The sequence below is a fragment of the Erpetoichthys calabaricus genome, chromosome 1 (genome assembly GCF_900747795.2).
Source record: "Erpetoichthys calabaricus chromosome 1, fErpCal1.3, whole genome shotgun sequence".
Taxonomy (NCBI): domain Eukaryota; kingdom Metazoa; phylum Chordata; class Cladistia; order Polypteriformes; family Polypteridae; genus Erpetoichthys; species Erpetoichthys calabaricus.
In genome coordinates this window covers 244724076-244739530 of record NC_041394.2, presented here as the reverse complement: position 1 = coordinate 244739530, position 15455 = coordinate 244724076, and the positions used below count along the sequence as shown (strand labels likewise).

At 35.7% G+C, this 15455-nt stretch overlaps 2 protein-coding genes across 2 annotated transcripts in view; both read left to right on the top strand.

Moving 5' to 3' along the window:
* The window catches only part of LOC127529042 (uncharacterized), a 481049-nt gene that overhangs the window by 455237 nt on the left and 10357 nt on the right, over nt 1-15455 (top strand). The window lies entirely within an intron of this gene.
* Nucleotides 2777-15151, top strand: LOC127529045 (uncharacterized). The gene is made up of 5 exons (XM_051931395.1): nt 2777-3106; nt 3197-3306; nt 4347-4925; nt 14352-14420; nt 15086-15151. Exons 1-4 carry the CDS (start codon nt 3056-3058, stop codon nt 14374-14376), a joined length of 765 nt encoding a protein of 254 aa, XP_051787355.1. The 5' UTR covers nt 2777-3055; the 3' UTR covers nt 14377-14420; nt 15086-15151.

Below are 15455 nucleotides of genomic sequence, written 5' to 3'. Positions count from 1 at the left end.
GTCTGCCAACAGGAGAAGGGCTGCTGATGCAAGAGTGGATGAAACATCTGAAGAAAGGGAAAGCAGGCTGTCTCCCAACAGGAGAAGGGCTGATCATGCAAGAGCGGATGAAACATCTGAAGAAAGGGAAGGCAGGCTGTCTGCCAACAGGAGAAGGGCTGCTGATCTTACGCGAAACAAACTAGATTCGAAGATCTTGAAAAATACATCTCTGAAAATGATCCACGGCTGGTGACAGATCAGAGAGTTGCTTACAATACCATATTGAATCTCATACATACAAACAAAGGATATATCGTTTTCCTTCATGCACCTGGTGGAACTGGAAAAACATTCCTCATTAACCTGATTTTGGCCAAGATTCGTCAGCAAAGGAAGACTGAACTGGCAGTGGCATCTTCAGGCATTGCTTCCACTCTCCTTCAAGGAGGGCGAATAGCACATTCAGCGATGAAGCTGCCACTAAACTTGGCTCATAGTGACAGTCCTGTATGCAACATTAGCAAAGGATCAGGACAAGCCAAAGTGCTTCAAAATTGCAGCGTGATCATTTGGGATGAGTGTACAATAGCTCATAGAAAAGCTCTAGAGGCTCTTGACCAAACACAAGACCTACGTTCAAACAACTCTTTGATGGGAGGAACTGTTGTTGTTTTAGCTGGTGACTTCCGGTAGACACTTCCCGTTATTCCAAGATCAACATGAGCTGAATGCATGTCTTAAAGCATCGCACCTGTGGTAATACGTCAGAAACAATACGCTCACAACAAACATGAGAGTTCATTTGCGTGACACCTTTGCTGAATCATTCTGTAAACAATTGTTTATGCTAGGAGATTGGAAGGTACTGGCACCGCGTAATCCGCCAGTGCTCCCATTGGAAAAAGAAATGGTGTGTTTATTTTAAACTGCCTTGGATAAGGGTGTCGGCCAAATAACTACATATAAGTCCGCTTTAACAGAATATTCCATATTAAACCACTTTCACCGTGTACTTGAACTCTCTACAGCAGGGATGTCAAACTCTGGTCCTGGAGGGCCGCAGTGGCTTCAGGTTTTCATTCTAACCATGTTCTTAATTGGTGACCAGTTTCTGCTGCTAATTAACTTTTTTGTTTAGTTTTAAATAACTTGATTCAGGCCCCTTAGTCGTTTCTTTTTCCTTAATTAGCAACCAAACAATAACGAGACACAAAACAAGCCACCAAATGACCAGCTCACCTGTGCCCATCACACAATATCTGAAAATAAAGAAAGGTGAAGGTCTCAATGAGGTTGATCTCTCATGTCACCAAAACATCTTGATGGTGTTCTTGGAAAGAACAGAAAATCAACAGTTTTGGAAATGTCTGCCGTGGCAGAATGAGAGAAGCAACAGACCAAGGAATTAAATAACGGGTTTAATTAACAGCAAGACTCGTCTTCTCATTAAGAAACTGGTTGAAGTTTTAGTTGGTCACCTGTTGGCTCGTTTCACATCTCATTACTGTTTGGCTGTCATTTAATGAAGAAAGGAATAAATTCAGAGGACCGAATCCTTAACAGGGCTACTAAATTGAAGGGCAAAGAAATTAATTAGTAGTGAAAACTGGTCACTGATTAGGAAAATGGTCAGAATGAAAACGTGCAGTAACTGCGGCCCTCCAGGCTTGGAGTTTGACACCCCTGCTCTACAGTTTTGGCATGGATAAAGTGACAAAGAAACAACAGCATACGTCGTGTCATATAGTGCAAGTTTGTTTGAAATGGTAATTGATTTAGTTTATTAATTTTTTATTTATTTTTTATCGTTTAATTTTATTTGAAAAATGTTTTTGTGAGCTCCGCTCCTAAAATGTATGGGCGGTTGCAGTATTCCGGAGACCTGGCTGTCACCTAAGTTTTTTCTTTTCATACTTACAGTATATTAATATAAGACTTTATAAATTAACTGTTAAAGTGGGTGGGGTGGTGAAAAGCATAAAGCACTTTTGGAATTGTTTGATCTCGAAGGAAACATAACAGTAATTAACTTTTACAATCTTTGTGGAGTGTTATGTGTTGAAATACTAAATACTATATGTAATTCCGGATCTCAAAGGGTAGTATGATGTGGGGTGCGGATATTAATGCATATGGATCATTGTGGAGTTGTGCTAGGACAAATGGAAATGGTTTGGCAATCTGAAGATTTTAAAATATGCATAATATTTTTTACCTTATGAAAGTGGAATATGATTTAATGTACAGACGTAAACGGAGAATGATATTGATCTTTATTATATACTTGAGTATTGGATGGAATAAGGAGGATATGTTTATGAAGGAAGTTTCATTAGGGTGTAATCATTATCCTAGTGTACAGTACTTAGCTTTGCGTTAAAATTATATAAAAACAAGATGGTGGGTGGAATTTTGCTAAAGCTTCATGGATAAATCAAATTGTTACATTAAAAAGAGATTACAAGAAATAACATTAAAATATGGATAACTGAACTAGAATTTGCAATATTATTTATGAAATAATGTTACAAGGAATGCCTACTGTAAATGTAAGAGTACTGAAGAGTAAGGCTGCTCCGCTGTGGAATTATGAACTTCAGTGCTCCACTTGTTAATACTACGCTTCGAGCTAGCTCCCGTGAACAGTTTTCTTTCAGCTTCGTCTCATTTTCTAAGGTTATGGGGAATGGCTATTGTAGCACTGAGGAGCAACTACAAAAAACCAAACAAGGGGCCTGTGATTGTGAAGTGCCCGCTGCTTGCAACCTGAGCGCGCGTCGTTTCTAGGCAACATGGGTAGCTGCAGAGTCCAGGAAGAGCCGCGCGTTTTGTTTCGCGTGTTCGCCTCGTTTGTCCGTTTCTTACATACCAGACACCTTCGACCAAATATTTCAGCCTCCTTAAAGTACATTTTTGAAGTGACAATACGGCATTGGTGAATATTTTGTGTCATGGGACGTCAGTTTGAAAAAGTCGGAGAGGCCGGCTAGAAAAAAAAAAACAATTGACAGGACGCTATCCTGGGCTAATCAGTTGACCTGCCGTGACAGCGGTAACCTCCTCTATTGAGAAAATGTCCGACGATTTATTACTAGATAGGGGATCTATATATTTCTTTGACCAGGTGAGCTGAATCCCTTGGTTTCTCTTTAGTTTTTTTGTGTTCTTTCTAGTTTTTAGAAATCATACTGATGAATTAAACTTTTACTTTCAGGCAATAGAAGGCAATGCATCAAATAAACCAACACGGAAGACGTTAGAAGAGCTGCCTGTCGATCTGAGATACTCAAACATCAATCCTCGCCTAGCTGCTTTTCTTAGAAGGTAATAACAAAAAAACATGAATTATATTTATAAACAACGCTTACTGAATTTAACTGGAATTTGTTTACCAATAACTTCGGCACGTCTGTGAAAAAACTCAATTTCTCATCTTTCAATCTTGGTATTTCGATTCGGGCACAAGTGAAACCTATGAAACCCAAAGTCACATACATTTAATGATTTTTGATAACGATCGTGAATAATTTTTCTGTAATGGTAATTTGTCTTCTTGATTATGAAAATTAAGTATATGTACAGAGCTATGATCACCCTATTTTCTGAAATGTATGGTTCCAAATATGAAAAGCATTTTTGCATGTTTGACACTAGATAAAAAAAATTATGGGTTCAAATGTTACCGCATTTAACCAATAATTATGTCACTTACCAGAAAAGTCTAGCTCATGTACAATTCCAGTCACTGCACACTACTGCACTAAATAGAGGCAAGTATTTGCATTTTAAAGTTTGACATCAGGCTGGTTTTCACGTTTTAAACTTTAGACAACTTATTGCAATATTCACTTCTTATTGTAAATCAATGAACTGACCCTGTTACCACATTTGTGATGTGATTGGGCATGGCAAAGTTTCTTACTTTGGCACTTTACAAATTGTAGTAGTATTTTCATGTGCACAGGATAAGGTGAAATTCTTACTTGCATGTTCAACCAACATGCAACATGTTGCCACATTCCTGTTTGTATGTTTTTGCCTTAATAGTCACTGATACAGTTTCATAATTTTTCCTTCTAAGGCACTGATATGTTGGATTTTTGTGAAACCTTTATATCTATCTATCTCTATCTATCTATCTATCTATCTATCTATCTATCTATCTATCTATCTATCTATCTATCTATCTGTGAATGCACTATTCATTTAATTTAAATTGTTATACTGTTTTCTCTGTAAAGTATTTTGACATAATTAGCCTCCAGGTCCTGCACTGAGTAATCTAACTGTAAATGTATATAATTATGCAAAATATACCAAAAATCTATAGGCCATTTTACTTGTCTCTTTTCTATTTTAAATAGCAGAAGCAAAAAGTCAGTTACTGAAGACACCTCCACAGATGAAGAAGGAGAAAATAAATCTAAAGAAGATCTCAAAAAGAGAGAAAAACATAAAGTCTTGTCAGAGGTGAACAGTGAGAATTTGCCTAACAGGAGCAGTGAAGAAGGAACTGTTGGGTCCAATCACCTAGCAGCTTCAAGGGATGAAAGTCAGATTATGCTTGTTGATGAGTTTAGGTATATGGCTCCCAGTACATTGGCTGAACTGGGAAGGATGCTGGTGGCAATTGATGGATGTGAAGAAGAGATCCCCCTACCACGCGGCCTGGTGAATGTTTTGAATTATACATGGAAGGAACTCACAGAGGGGGCAGTGTACAGTAAGAGGCACTGGCAATCTCTGGCCTATAAAAGCACAAAGTCCCAGAAAGTCAGAGGGTCACATAGCTCTGAAAAACCCAACGATGATGCAGCACTAGATAAAACCCCCAAGAATAAACTGAAAAAGAGAGTCACTCTTACAGACATAGAGCCAGAAAAGGGAACCCAGGAGTCAACAAATGGACAAGCAAAACGAGGGCTAACAGAGCATAAAAGTGAGTTATTTAATAATGATCTTTTCACCTTTTCTTTCCTTTTAACTCTGTAGGAATGTCACCTATATAATCACACATTAACCTAACATGTTTTGAGCCACACGGGTCTGCAGAAATTAAGGTGTATATTGTTACTTGAATGCTTATGAAGAATTATTGTACTGTGGTTCTTTGTATGTACAGTATAAATGTTTGTTTATTCAAAACTGCTCCCTGGTGTTCTAAAAGAAAGTTTTAATATACATACATTTTATATATAGTTTAGAGAAACTGATTTCTGTGAAACTAAAAGAAAGAGATAAATTTGAATAAGCTCATGTACATAAGTAAGTGAATCACAAAGTTGATTAAATTAGTCAATGAGGTTAACATGACCAGATACAAAAATAACTAAGATAAGCAATCAAAGATGAATGGACCTTACCACTGAAACCGTGAGAGAACTAGGAACTATGGTCTTAATCCTTTACATTATCTGTTAGAGCAGGGTTCCTCAAATTTGGTCCTGGTGGTCTGAAGAGGCTACATGTTTTAATGCCATCATAACTGCTTGCTTTGAAACCAGCCCTTATCAATAACAAAACTTATTTAATTTTATGGCTTATTTATGCTTTTATTCTGCTTGTCAAATTATTGTTACATTTTTTCATTTTAGTTTAATAACGGTAATGAGTAAAAATAATAATCATTACATTTTGTAATAAAGTAAACAAGTTAGAAACCGTATGCAAGGCATAATATTCAGGTGCATTCAAGTACTGTGCAAGCACTTTAGCCCTCAATGGACTGAGTTTAGTTGGTACATTCTAGAACCTTCTCCATTCATTTCTAGGTTGTGGGGGCCAAAGACTGTCTTACCAGGACTGGGCAAAAGGCTGATAACAGTCCTGGACAGGACTCTACTTTATAACAGGGACTGCTGTCACTCATATATGCACAAACAACCACACAGACACACCCCATATTCACACACAGTGAAAATTTGTAATTGCCAATTAACATAACTTAAATTTAAAAAAAAAACAACTTTTTGTAATTAATTCCTTCTTTGCTTTAGCATTTCTGACTGTAGAAATTTTAATGAAGGGGGACTTGCAAAGCTCTTCAGTTATGACAAATGTTAGGGAATAACAGAAGTGAAAGTCAAATTTTATTAGAGACCATTATGGATATCAGTTGAATGTGGCTTTATTAACTCTGTTAATAAATTAGCATGTTTGTGCCAGCATAAACCCATCCTCATTTGTTCAATGCCTGCTTTACTGTAACTCATCATTACCTGCATGGGATCAGGGTCCAGGAAGAAAAAAGTACTTTCACAAATGAACAGATAGGTTCCACTCAGTGCTTGAAGTGGGAACAAACAAAGTGGAAGTATTCTCTGTTTTTGTCTGGTTCTTTGTCATCCTTGAGATTATGTTTAAACCCAAGTTCTTAATCACACTGTTTTGTATTGTGAGGATGTTTGTTTTGACTGAGTAATGTTTTATTAAATGGGCAGCCTGTTAAAAGTGGAATTTTTGATATTCTTCAGTTATTGATCAGGACTCACAGCCTGAAATTGGGATTGTCCTTGTTGTTTGAATGTTTGGCCAGCCTAAAAAATTATAGTGAGAGTGAAATAGTAACTCCATTATAATCAGCAGATAATGGAGCTGTAGGCTTGGTTTAGTGTAAGGCAAACAGTACTAATTAAAGGTTATTTGTTCTGTCCACATTAACCTACATGGTATAGTGAACTTCATTCATATCTAGATAACCCTTTGTTCTTCATGCTTGAATTCCTTACTTTTAAAGTTATTGAGATCATTTAACCTGTTACGACTTAAAGGATGAGGGGAGGTAGATGCATGCAGGGGTTTCTGTGTGCGCCAAGCCAGACTTGCTGGACCTGTGTGCGCCATCAACCAGTGACAGCAACTTCCTACCTGTTGAAGGAGGTAAAAAGAAAAATGACTAACCATAATCTAGGAGGAAAATGCAAACTAGACATCACATAAAATTTTAGAAAGACAGAGCAATAAAGCAATGGCTATTACAGGCCACCCATTCTGTAATATATGAACCAGATGACACCATTGATTATCGCAGCTGGGAGTTCAGGAAGGGTAAGACTGAAAAATTAAACTTGCCAAGATACAGTATACACAGACACATTTGCAGCTATTGTGCCTGGACAAAATAATGTCTCCTGGACAGAAGAGAGATGAGCCGTCCAGTAACAAAAATTTGGACAAATTAAAGGATGCTGGTGAGAAAGATAGTTGAGATAAAATATCAATAGGAATTCTTAAAGCAGAAACTGGGAGCCAATCCATATGCAAAAAAGTACAGGAAAGGCTTTCCTGGTAGAAACGACAACAAAGATCAAGAGACATATCCATGGGAAAATGCTTTTGTGCATAAAATAAGTGTAGTGTAATATCCTAAATTGAATGTTTTTGAGTTTAGGTTTTGATGAATAAATAAATGCTGGTGAAAACAGATTTCCTAGGAGGAATGTCCCATTGCAAAACACAAAGGACTGAAAAAGTGTGATAAGCATCTCACAGACGATAATATATAAATGCACCTGATCTTGAGGTAGAGGATAGAGAGTTGCAATTATAATAAAGTGAATGGGAGATGAGGATGGAATTTCAAATTCAGATCTTTGAAACTGGAATGTCTGGAGCCCTGCATTGTTGAATATGTTGTTACCAAATCATTCTTCTGCTGTTGATTCTTTTCTGAGAAGATAATCTGTACAATTTAATCCATCGGATTAGTAATTACTACTCCTTCACTTTTTCTCTTATATTTCTTTCCAGATTTTTTATTAAAACCTATGCTTAAAGATGAACACACACAAACATAAAATGGAACCAGGTTAGATAGTTTCCACACTCAAATCGCGATGTATAAAACCTAAACTTGCCGTAAAGCCATGCCCTTTTCCACGGTACCTCATGCCCTGGCGTACGCAATTTCTCCGCTCGGTTTTGCAGTCTGGCGGCACCCAGTGTCAAAGCAGTGCTACTGTTCCTGTGTGGTCACCCTTTCTTTCTTAGACCCACATTCCTGACGCGGCTTTATAAATACACTGAAACTAACTGCATATTATTTATTAGTGTAATGCATCTGATTGTAATTAACCTGCAGCAATATAATGGTCCAGGGAATAGCCATAGTATTCCAAATACCATAACTGCTTTAGCGTTGTTACTGTCAATGCATCTTCTTCTTCTTTCAGCTGCTCCCGTTAAGGTTTGCCACAGCAGGTCATCTTTTTCCATATTACTCTCACTGCACCACTCGGAGTACTTGTATCACTGTATCTGAGTGGGGAATCACAGCAGCAGCTGATCGGAAAGAGAATTATCGGTATACAGCATGAAGCAGACGCTGACTCAGCCACGGCAAAACGTTTCAGAGACTTCCCTGTACAGACTTCGCAGTTTAGAAAAACTTTCATCCCAAGAACTATAAACGCACTAAATCAGTCTATCAAGTTTTCCTTGTAGAACTGTTTGGACTTATAAGTACAATCACCTCACTGTAAACTTGGGAGACAGTTATAATATTGCACAACCTGCGCCACTTTATAAAGCGCGTATTTACATATGATGACGATATCATTTTTAAGATGAAATGCAGCAAAATATGTTGATTATATTATACAGATAAAACTTTAACTTCCATTTAAATAATCTGTATTGTTAATAATTAAACATGTGAGGACACGGTGCCGCAGTGCTAGCTAGTTCATGGATTGTTCCTGCATTGCGCTGTATTCTTGCTCGTGCTGACGCGACACTGGAAGGATAGACGGATAGAATAATTAAACATGTACTACGAAGATATTTCAATGTTCCTTAAAAGTTTTGAAGAATCGGTGTTCTAAGCTTACAGATGGCTTCACGTCTATTACAGAGCTGATTGTGTGGCGATTGGGTATTTGGAGAAAGAAAAGTAAGGACAGGATTTGGAGGTTAGTACGTTTGAAAGAGACAGTACTGCTGCAATAAATTATTTCATCAAAGATCACGCATGGCGCAGCAAGCCTCTTGCGTGAGACATGAACAAGCACTGCGCCACCGTGTTCCCATGATTAATAACATGCTTTAACTCCTATCATCATGAAAAAGATATCACGTATACATCTCAGTATTTTAATTATTCAGAGAGCTGTAATATCACGAATGTAATGGATTCTGTGTCCTGTCAGAGAAAAAGAAAGCCCGTTTAAGAAGCAGGTAGTGATTCACACACACAGAGCACATAGAAGATCAAATACAGAACAAAGCATTTAATGTGCTACTTTAGTTACAATGGGATTTGAAAAACTAGTAAATTAATTGATTTTAAGATGAAGTTTATGATGTTCTACTTTAATGGCAGAATAAACTACGTGATTAAAGTGGAAATTTCGAGATTAAAGTTGACATTTCGTGCTTTTTTCCCCACTGTGTGCCTATTTTTTTTGTCTGTACCCTAATAAGCTTTCATATGACACTCAGACGGTGGGCTACGACTTGCCTTTTCACGGCGACTTTGATATGTGATTTCTTTTATATTTCGGGCACTGTGCGACTTTGTGAACTTGAGCTTTCGAGTTTCTCCGACACTCTGTCACTTGATCAACTTCATTTTGTTGATTATACCACTGTTTAAACCAACAAATAGTACGTTTTTCCTTTGCCTCCATTTGGTATTTGCTGAAATTCTTATATTTTCCCCCGTGTTTTTCCCATTGTCTTTTCACAGAAGGCTGAGCTTAAGGGCTATTTGTATTGATTTGCATATTCAAAGAGGCGTAATTCTGGGAGGAGTTGGGGTGGGACAGAAGGCACGTGCATTACTTTTCACGCTGATCGGAATTTATGTAGCGGAAGAACGTGGAAGTTTGCGTACGTACAGATTCCTGCATCTGGATTTTTCTGTGCGTACGCACATTCCTGCTTTTGTGCTTACGCCATGTTATAGTGTGAGTTCTATGCACGGCGTTATGCATGAGGCCGATGTTTTTAAAGCTAATGCCGATCACTGATATTATGTTACTTGATCAGCTGATACAATTTTTTTTCCTTTATCCTTTGTGTAAAAAATGTTTAAATCTCCTACATAACCAGACAAACAGAAGCATTATGTCCTGTATTAAAATGTATTTTAATAATTAAACTATAGACCACATTTGTTAACTGTTATTTTTTTATTAACAAAATGAAATTCCTTAGACTTATTATTCAGTGTCCATAAAATACTAAAACAAATAAAATTTCCTTAAAATGTATACTTTAATAAAATTTGTACAAAAATATTTATCCATAATACATATGGCATAAAATAAAATAAAATACTTCACATTAATTACAAGCTTTCTTATTGTTTAATGCATTCTGTAATGTACCTGTCTGAAACAAGGCTTAATTAAAACCAAATTCACCATTTCTCTAAAAGTAATAATATATATATAGTTTCACACAAACAATTAATTGATATTATCAATTAAACACTGCTTAAATGTAAATCTTTTGCATGTATAGGTTTACATCATTTTAAATCATTAATTGCACTACAGCTTTTTACTGTTAAAGTATACATTTACTGTTTTTATACAGGTGCTTTTCCTTCATTGTATCAGCTAAACATTAAAATTTCTTGAGGTGTAATTATAAAATATGGATTAATGTATATTAATTATATAGCACTTGTTTCCTACCAAAACCTATTTGTTGTTGTGTGCAATATAGCATAATAAACACAGTACAAATCTTTTTAAAAAGCCTATTGTTTACTAAGCAACAATTTCAAATTTGTCTTTGTATTTTCTTTTTCCAATTAACAGTGTAAGCTTCTGCATTATAAAGAAGCTTGCTGTCCAAACGCAAACGGTGTCCATTTTAGGACAAACGTAAGGTCTGAATTCCTTAAAGCAGCTTTTTTTGCTGTTTGTCTGATGGCACACAAAGACTTTCTTGATTACTTTTTTTCAGTTTATTACTCAACTTTCTTCAAAAGGCTAATAATCCAATTGTCTCTTGTTTGCTGATAAAACAAGCCTCTACTGCAGCTCTTTGTTTACACTACAGGAAGTCTGCTATAAAAAAAAAGGACCCGAGCATACCTGGAATAAAGGAGCACTGCAACTAAATTACCATAAAGCTTAGAAAGGCAGGGGCAGAAAATTGCGTTTTTTGTGATCGTTTTACCGTTCACCGATTGAGTCTTTTTTTTTAGTGAAATTTGGCTGATTCGGATCAGCAGCTGATCAATCGGAGCATCTCTAGAATACTCTTCTGTGATATGAAGCAACCTCAGATGACTCCAAAAAAATTGGTGAAGTACTCATCAGTTAAGTGAAAATAAGAAAATCATAGCATAATGCTTTTAAATGTCAGTCTAATATAAATTGAAAGTCCAAAATAAATAGATTGCACCTTAATGTAGGTATTGTTTAAATGATTGTGCACAGCATAAAGGAAACTCCATAGGAATTAACAAAAGAACTGTAGTACTATATTCAAGACTCTCCAGACCTTGCAAATTCACAACTGTATAATATAATAAAAACATGAAATTCACAGGAAGATAGACATTAGAAAGCTTTTGCTGTCAGTAAAGGAGTATTACTGCTTATACCTGCATTAGGTTTGTCAAAATCCATCTCTTTAATTCTGTAGATTCTTCAAAGAATCTGTAAGGAGTTTAAAATTTCTCTTTTCAGCTCAACAGAAACACTGTGTTAAGCAAACACGTACAAGGGCTGAGGTTTGGGATTGGTTTTTCTGGCCGTCATTGAGGAAATAATAATTAAGAATCCCATGAAAAACATTCTGAAGCAGAATGTCAGACCCTCGGCCTCCAAATGAGTTAAATGTGGTCTTCCAGCTGGCAGTATTGCTAAACATTCCAGCAGTTCCACAGATGATTGGACTAAATGGAAGGAATTAAATGTTATTAAATGAAAGTACACATCCTTTCCCAATGTAAATGTGATAGCAAGTTTTGATCTGTCTATGCAATAATGGCCAAAAAACTTCCAAAAACTGAAGCATTTCTAAAAGAAAGAATGAATGTAAAATATCCTCAAAGCAAATGTTTTACACTTAAGACTAGCCATAAGATATGGCTATGGCTGCTGTTACTGCTTACTCATTTCAAACATTCATTTTGTTTTGCACAAATAGATCATGAAGTTTATTTTAAATAAACATGATTTGTTCAGTCTACAATATAATAAAACACAAAAGTCTGTAGTTCCAGTCCCTCTAAACAATTTGATTATTCAGTTTGGCTTTGCCAGCACAACGAAAGATCAGGTGCAAGCGTGAGACACACGAGGAGGAGAAATGGCATGGAAGGTACTCAGAGTCCCCTTCAAAGATGGCAAGTATAACAGCAGACAGGATGCGAGAAAGCCACACTGAAAATAATGACAGAGTTTGAGAAACAGGCTTTACAAGAACCAACGCTCCCTCTCTTAAGCACATTCATACACATGCAAACAGAGAGAGGAAAGTAGCTGAAAGTGAATGTAGGGCAAGATATAGCAAATATTTTTAAATGATTCTATCATCTGTCTTTGGCAGAGTGGCTAGAAGATACTAAAGCTTGTTTTTTGTATATGTGTGTCCATTATTCATGTTATGACTTAATACAGAGATTAATTTAAATTATTTTTGTTAGAGTACCATATTGGTGTAAGTCATGGAAACTGTAGATTTATTTAGGAAAGACATTCACATAGAACAAGAAGGATTACACAAACATATCTAGGCAGTTTTAGTGCAAAAAAGACTTTCTACTTGCCTGAAGAAGGGGCCTGAATTGCCTCGAAAGCTTGCATATTGTAATCTTTTTAGTTAGCCAATAAATGTGTCATTTTGCTTGACTTCTGAGCTCAGTGAAATTATTATGGCAAAAGTGAACTGTCTATGTAAGAAGGCCAACAAATCTGCAAAAGCTGAAACCATTTTTGTAGCATTGTCACCAATTAAATTAATTTGATGGATGTGAATCATTGTCCTTTGTGCGGTCAGGTGGATAGCCTAATATTGGGTGTATGGATATAACAATGTTACTCTATGCATAACATTTATTGCTACATTTACCATTGCTGACCATGTCTAGACTGGAGTCAAGCTATTGTAGTTTCCCAGTGATGTACAGTATATGTGTTATTTTCAGCCTCTCTGAGGAAGCTCATATGGGTAATTCATGGATGCCAGCTACAGGCTCCATGGGTAGCTAAGCTAAATTTGCCATAAGATACTATTGAACACTGTGGCACACAGTTCCTTAAATTACCATACCTTTGAAATTTTATCCAGTGCTAATTACCTTTTTGGAAAAAGTTTCTGTGGTTTTTAAGATTGTTGCTTATTTGTCATCACTATTACTTATAGAATATTGATCACCAGTTCTGAGTGCAACTGTTTTTTATTTGTCACAGAGATTGTATATCATTGTGTAGTGCACTTTAAAATATAATTTTTATCATAAATTTCTCTTACTGGAATTTTTACTACATGTTACAAAAAGCATTTGTGCTTTACTGTTTAAACAAATAGCTCCAGTAGCAAAGCATTATCATTTTGATGGCTTAAAACCTACTTTCCTCGATCATGTTTCATACATGCTTTGTACTCTTTTGTCCTGTTGAAAGAGTAAATTCAAGGTCATCTTGCAAGTGTTACCTAAGCTTGCGCTCATATTACACATTGCTTTTGTTTTGGCCAAACTAGCTACGATTCTGTCAAGAGTTTATCATGTATCCTACATAGAGTGCATCCTGTATGACTAACTTAAGTAAAACCATTCAACAATGTTGACTTAACATAAGTTTCTTTATTCTGCTGTCATGGATTCATTGACAGACAAATTCCGCATTCTGTTGTGAAATGAATTTGTTGAATATATGAAACAAGGCCCTTTTCTTTAATATTTTTAATAACTTTCAGTTTTCAAACACTGTCTTCAGTGCTCAAAAACCCAAATGTGCTCTAGGCTTTTGGTGTTAAAAAAACCTTTTACCATGTGCTTCACAGTTCCGTAGTTACTCTATTAACATGAGGCCTGTTGAATAATACACAAATGGTCGATGTTTTGTCAAATTGCAGAACAAATGGTGGTCATTGCAACCATGATTTTTATAGTCTACCAGTAAGCCATAATGATATTTTAGAATAATTTTTAATATGACTTGAGCTCTTCTTAAAAATGATGGGTGTTACAGTATGTTGAAAAATGTATTTTAAAAAAGAAAATAACTTGTTTTAAGTAACATACTGTTATAATTACCACATACTTTGTTAACGTTAAGGACAAGTTAACTTTGTTTAAGGAAATGCAGTAATTTTTTTTTTAATTTAAGGTATCTAGTTATAAGTTGTGTGATTAACTATATACAAGATTAGCATGCCATGGTAATTTTAATTTCTTTCAGGAGAAAAGAAGCAGAAAAAGGGAGATAATGGTGCAGAAAGGGAAGGATTAAATCTACACCAGTCAGAGATGGGTAACTTATTTAAAAAAATCAAAGTGTGAATGGTTTGGTAATAGTGTTAAAGAATTGTTTTCAGAATATTTCCTTGGCTCATTTTAAGATGTTATCAAGAAAATGCGTATCCTCAATTCTCCATTTAGGGAGGTGACTTAAACCAGTATTCTTATTAGGTAAAGCAAGCATGCATTTTACACAAAAAAGTGAAATGAAGTTTTATAGTAATGGATGGTGTGGCAGTAGATTGAGATGATCACTGTGTGTATGTGAAGTTAGTATGTTCTCCTTATGTCTACGTGGGTATTACCACTTTATGTAAATTTGTCCATCACAGTAATCTTTGACTTGGTATGATTTAATATGAGAATGGATACAGTGGTTTTTCATGCAGTCCAGCATTGGTGCCTGCCTTTTGTTGCCACCGTAGTAGGACAGGGACTGTGAAATTTATGTAAACTTTGATACAAAGATAAAATGCTAAATGTTGCAAGTTCACTTCTGAAGAAATGCTGCTGAAGTTCAGTTTATATTGGTAATTAATCTAATGGAATACTGATTTTCACTTTCTAGATACAATAGAAAATGCAGAATGCTGCATATTTGATTTAGTTCAGAAAGTTAAGGAGTGACCAACAATAATATTCATTTTTTGTAACTATTGCTAAATGCTTGTTTTTCAGGTCAGGTGACATTTTTACCACTTACTATTAGTTTCTCTATGTCATCAAGAATATGTGAGGAACAAGGTAAGGGGAATAAGTAATAATAAGCAGATAATAATGATGCAGTTCAAAATATTTGAAGCGTTTGTAAGTCTTATTAAGTAAGTTTAGATAATAGCTGGCAATAGCAAGTTGATTTTCCCAAGTGGGATATATTAATTTGGAAATTACTGATGCTCCATGAAACTAAGTGACAATGTCATTTAAAATTGAAATGTTTATACAATATACTGTACTTTTTAATATACTAATATATAATATAATATATATATAAATATATCCTAGGTTGGCTTGTTCACCAAGAAGAATATAAACCAGAAGACCCTCA

Excerpts from the sequence above, each read along its gene's own strand:
- LOC127529045 (XM_051931395.1), top strand. The coding sequence starts at position 3,056 with ATGTCCGACGATTTATTACTAGATAGGGGATCTATATATTTCTTTGAC. Across the intron at positions 3,307-4,346 it reads CTAGCTGCTTTTCTTAGAAG|CAGAAGCAAAAAGTCAGTTA; the intron begins GTAATAACAAAA and ends TATTTTAAATAG. Across the intron at positions 4,926-14,351 it reads CTAACAGAGCATAAAAGTGA|AAAAGAAGCAGAAAAAGGGA; the intron begins GTTATTTAATAA and ends TTCTTTCAGGAG.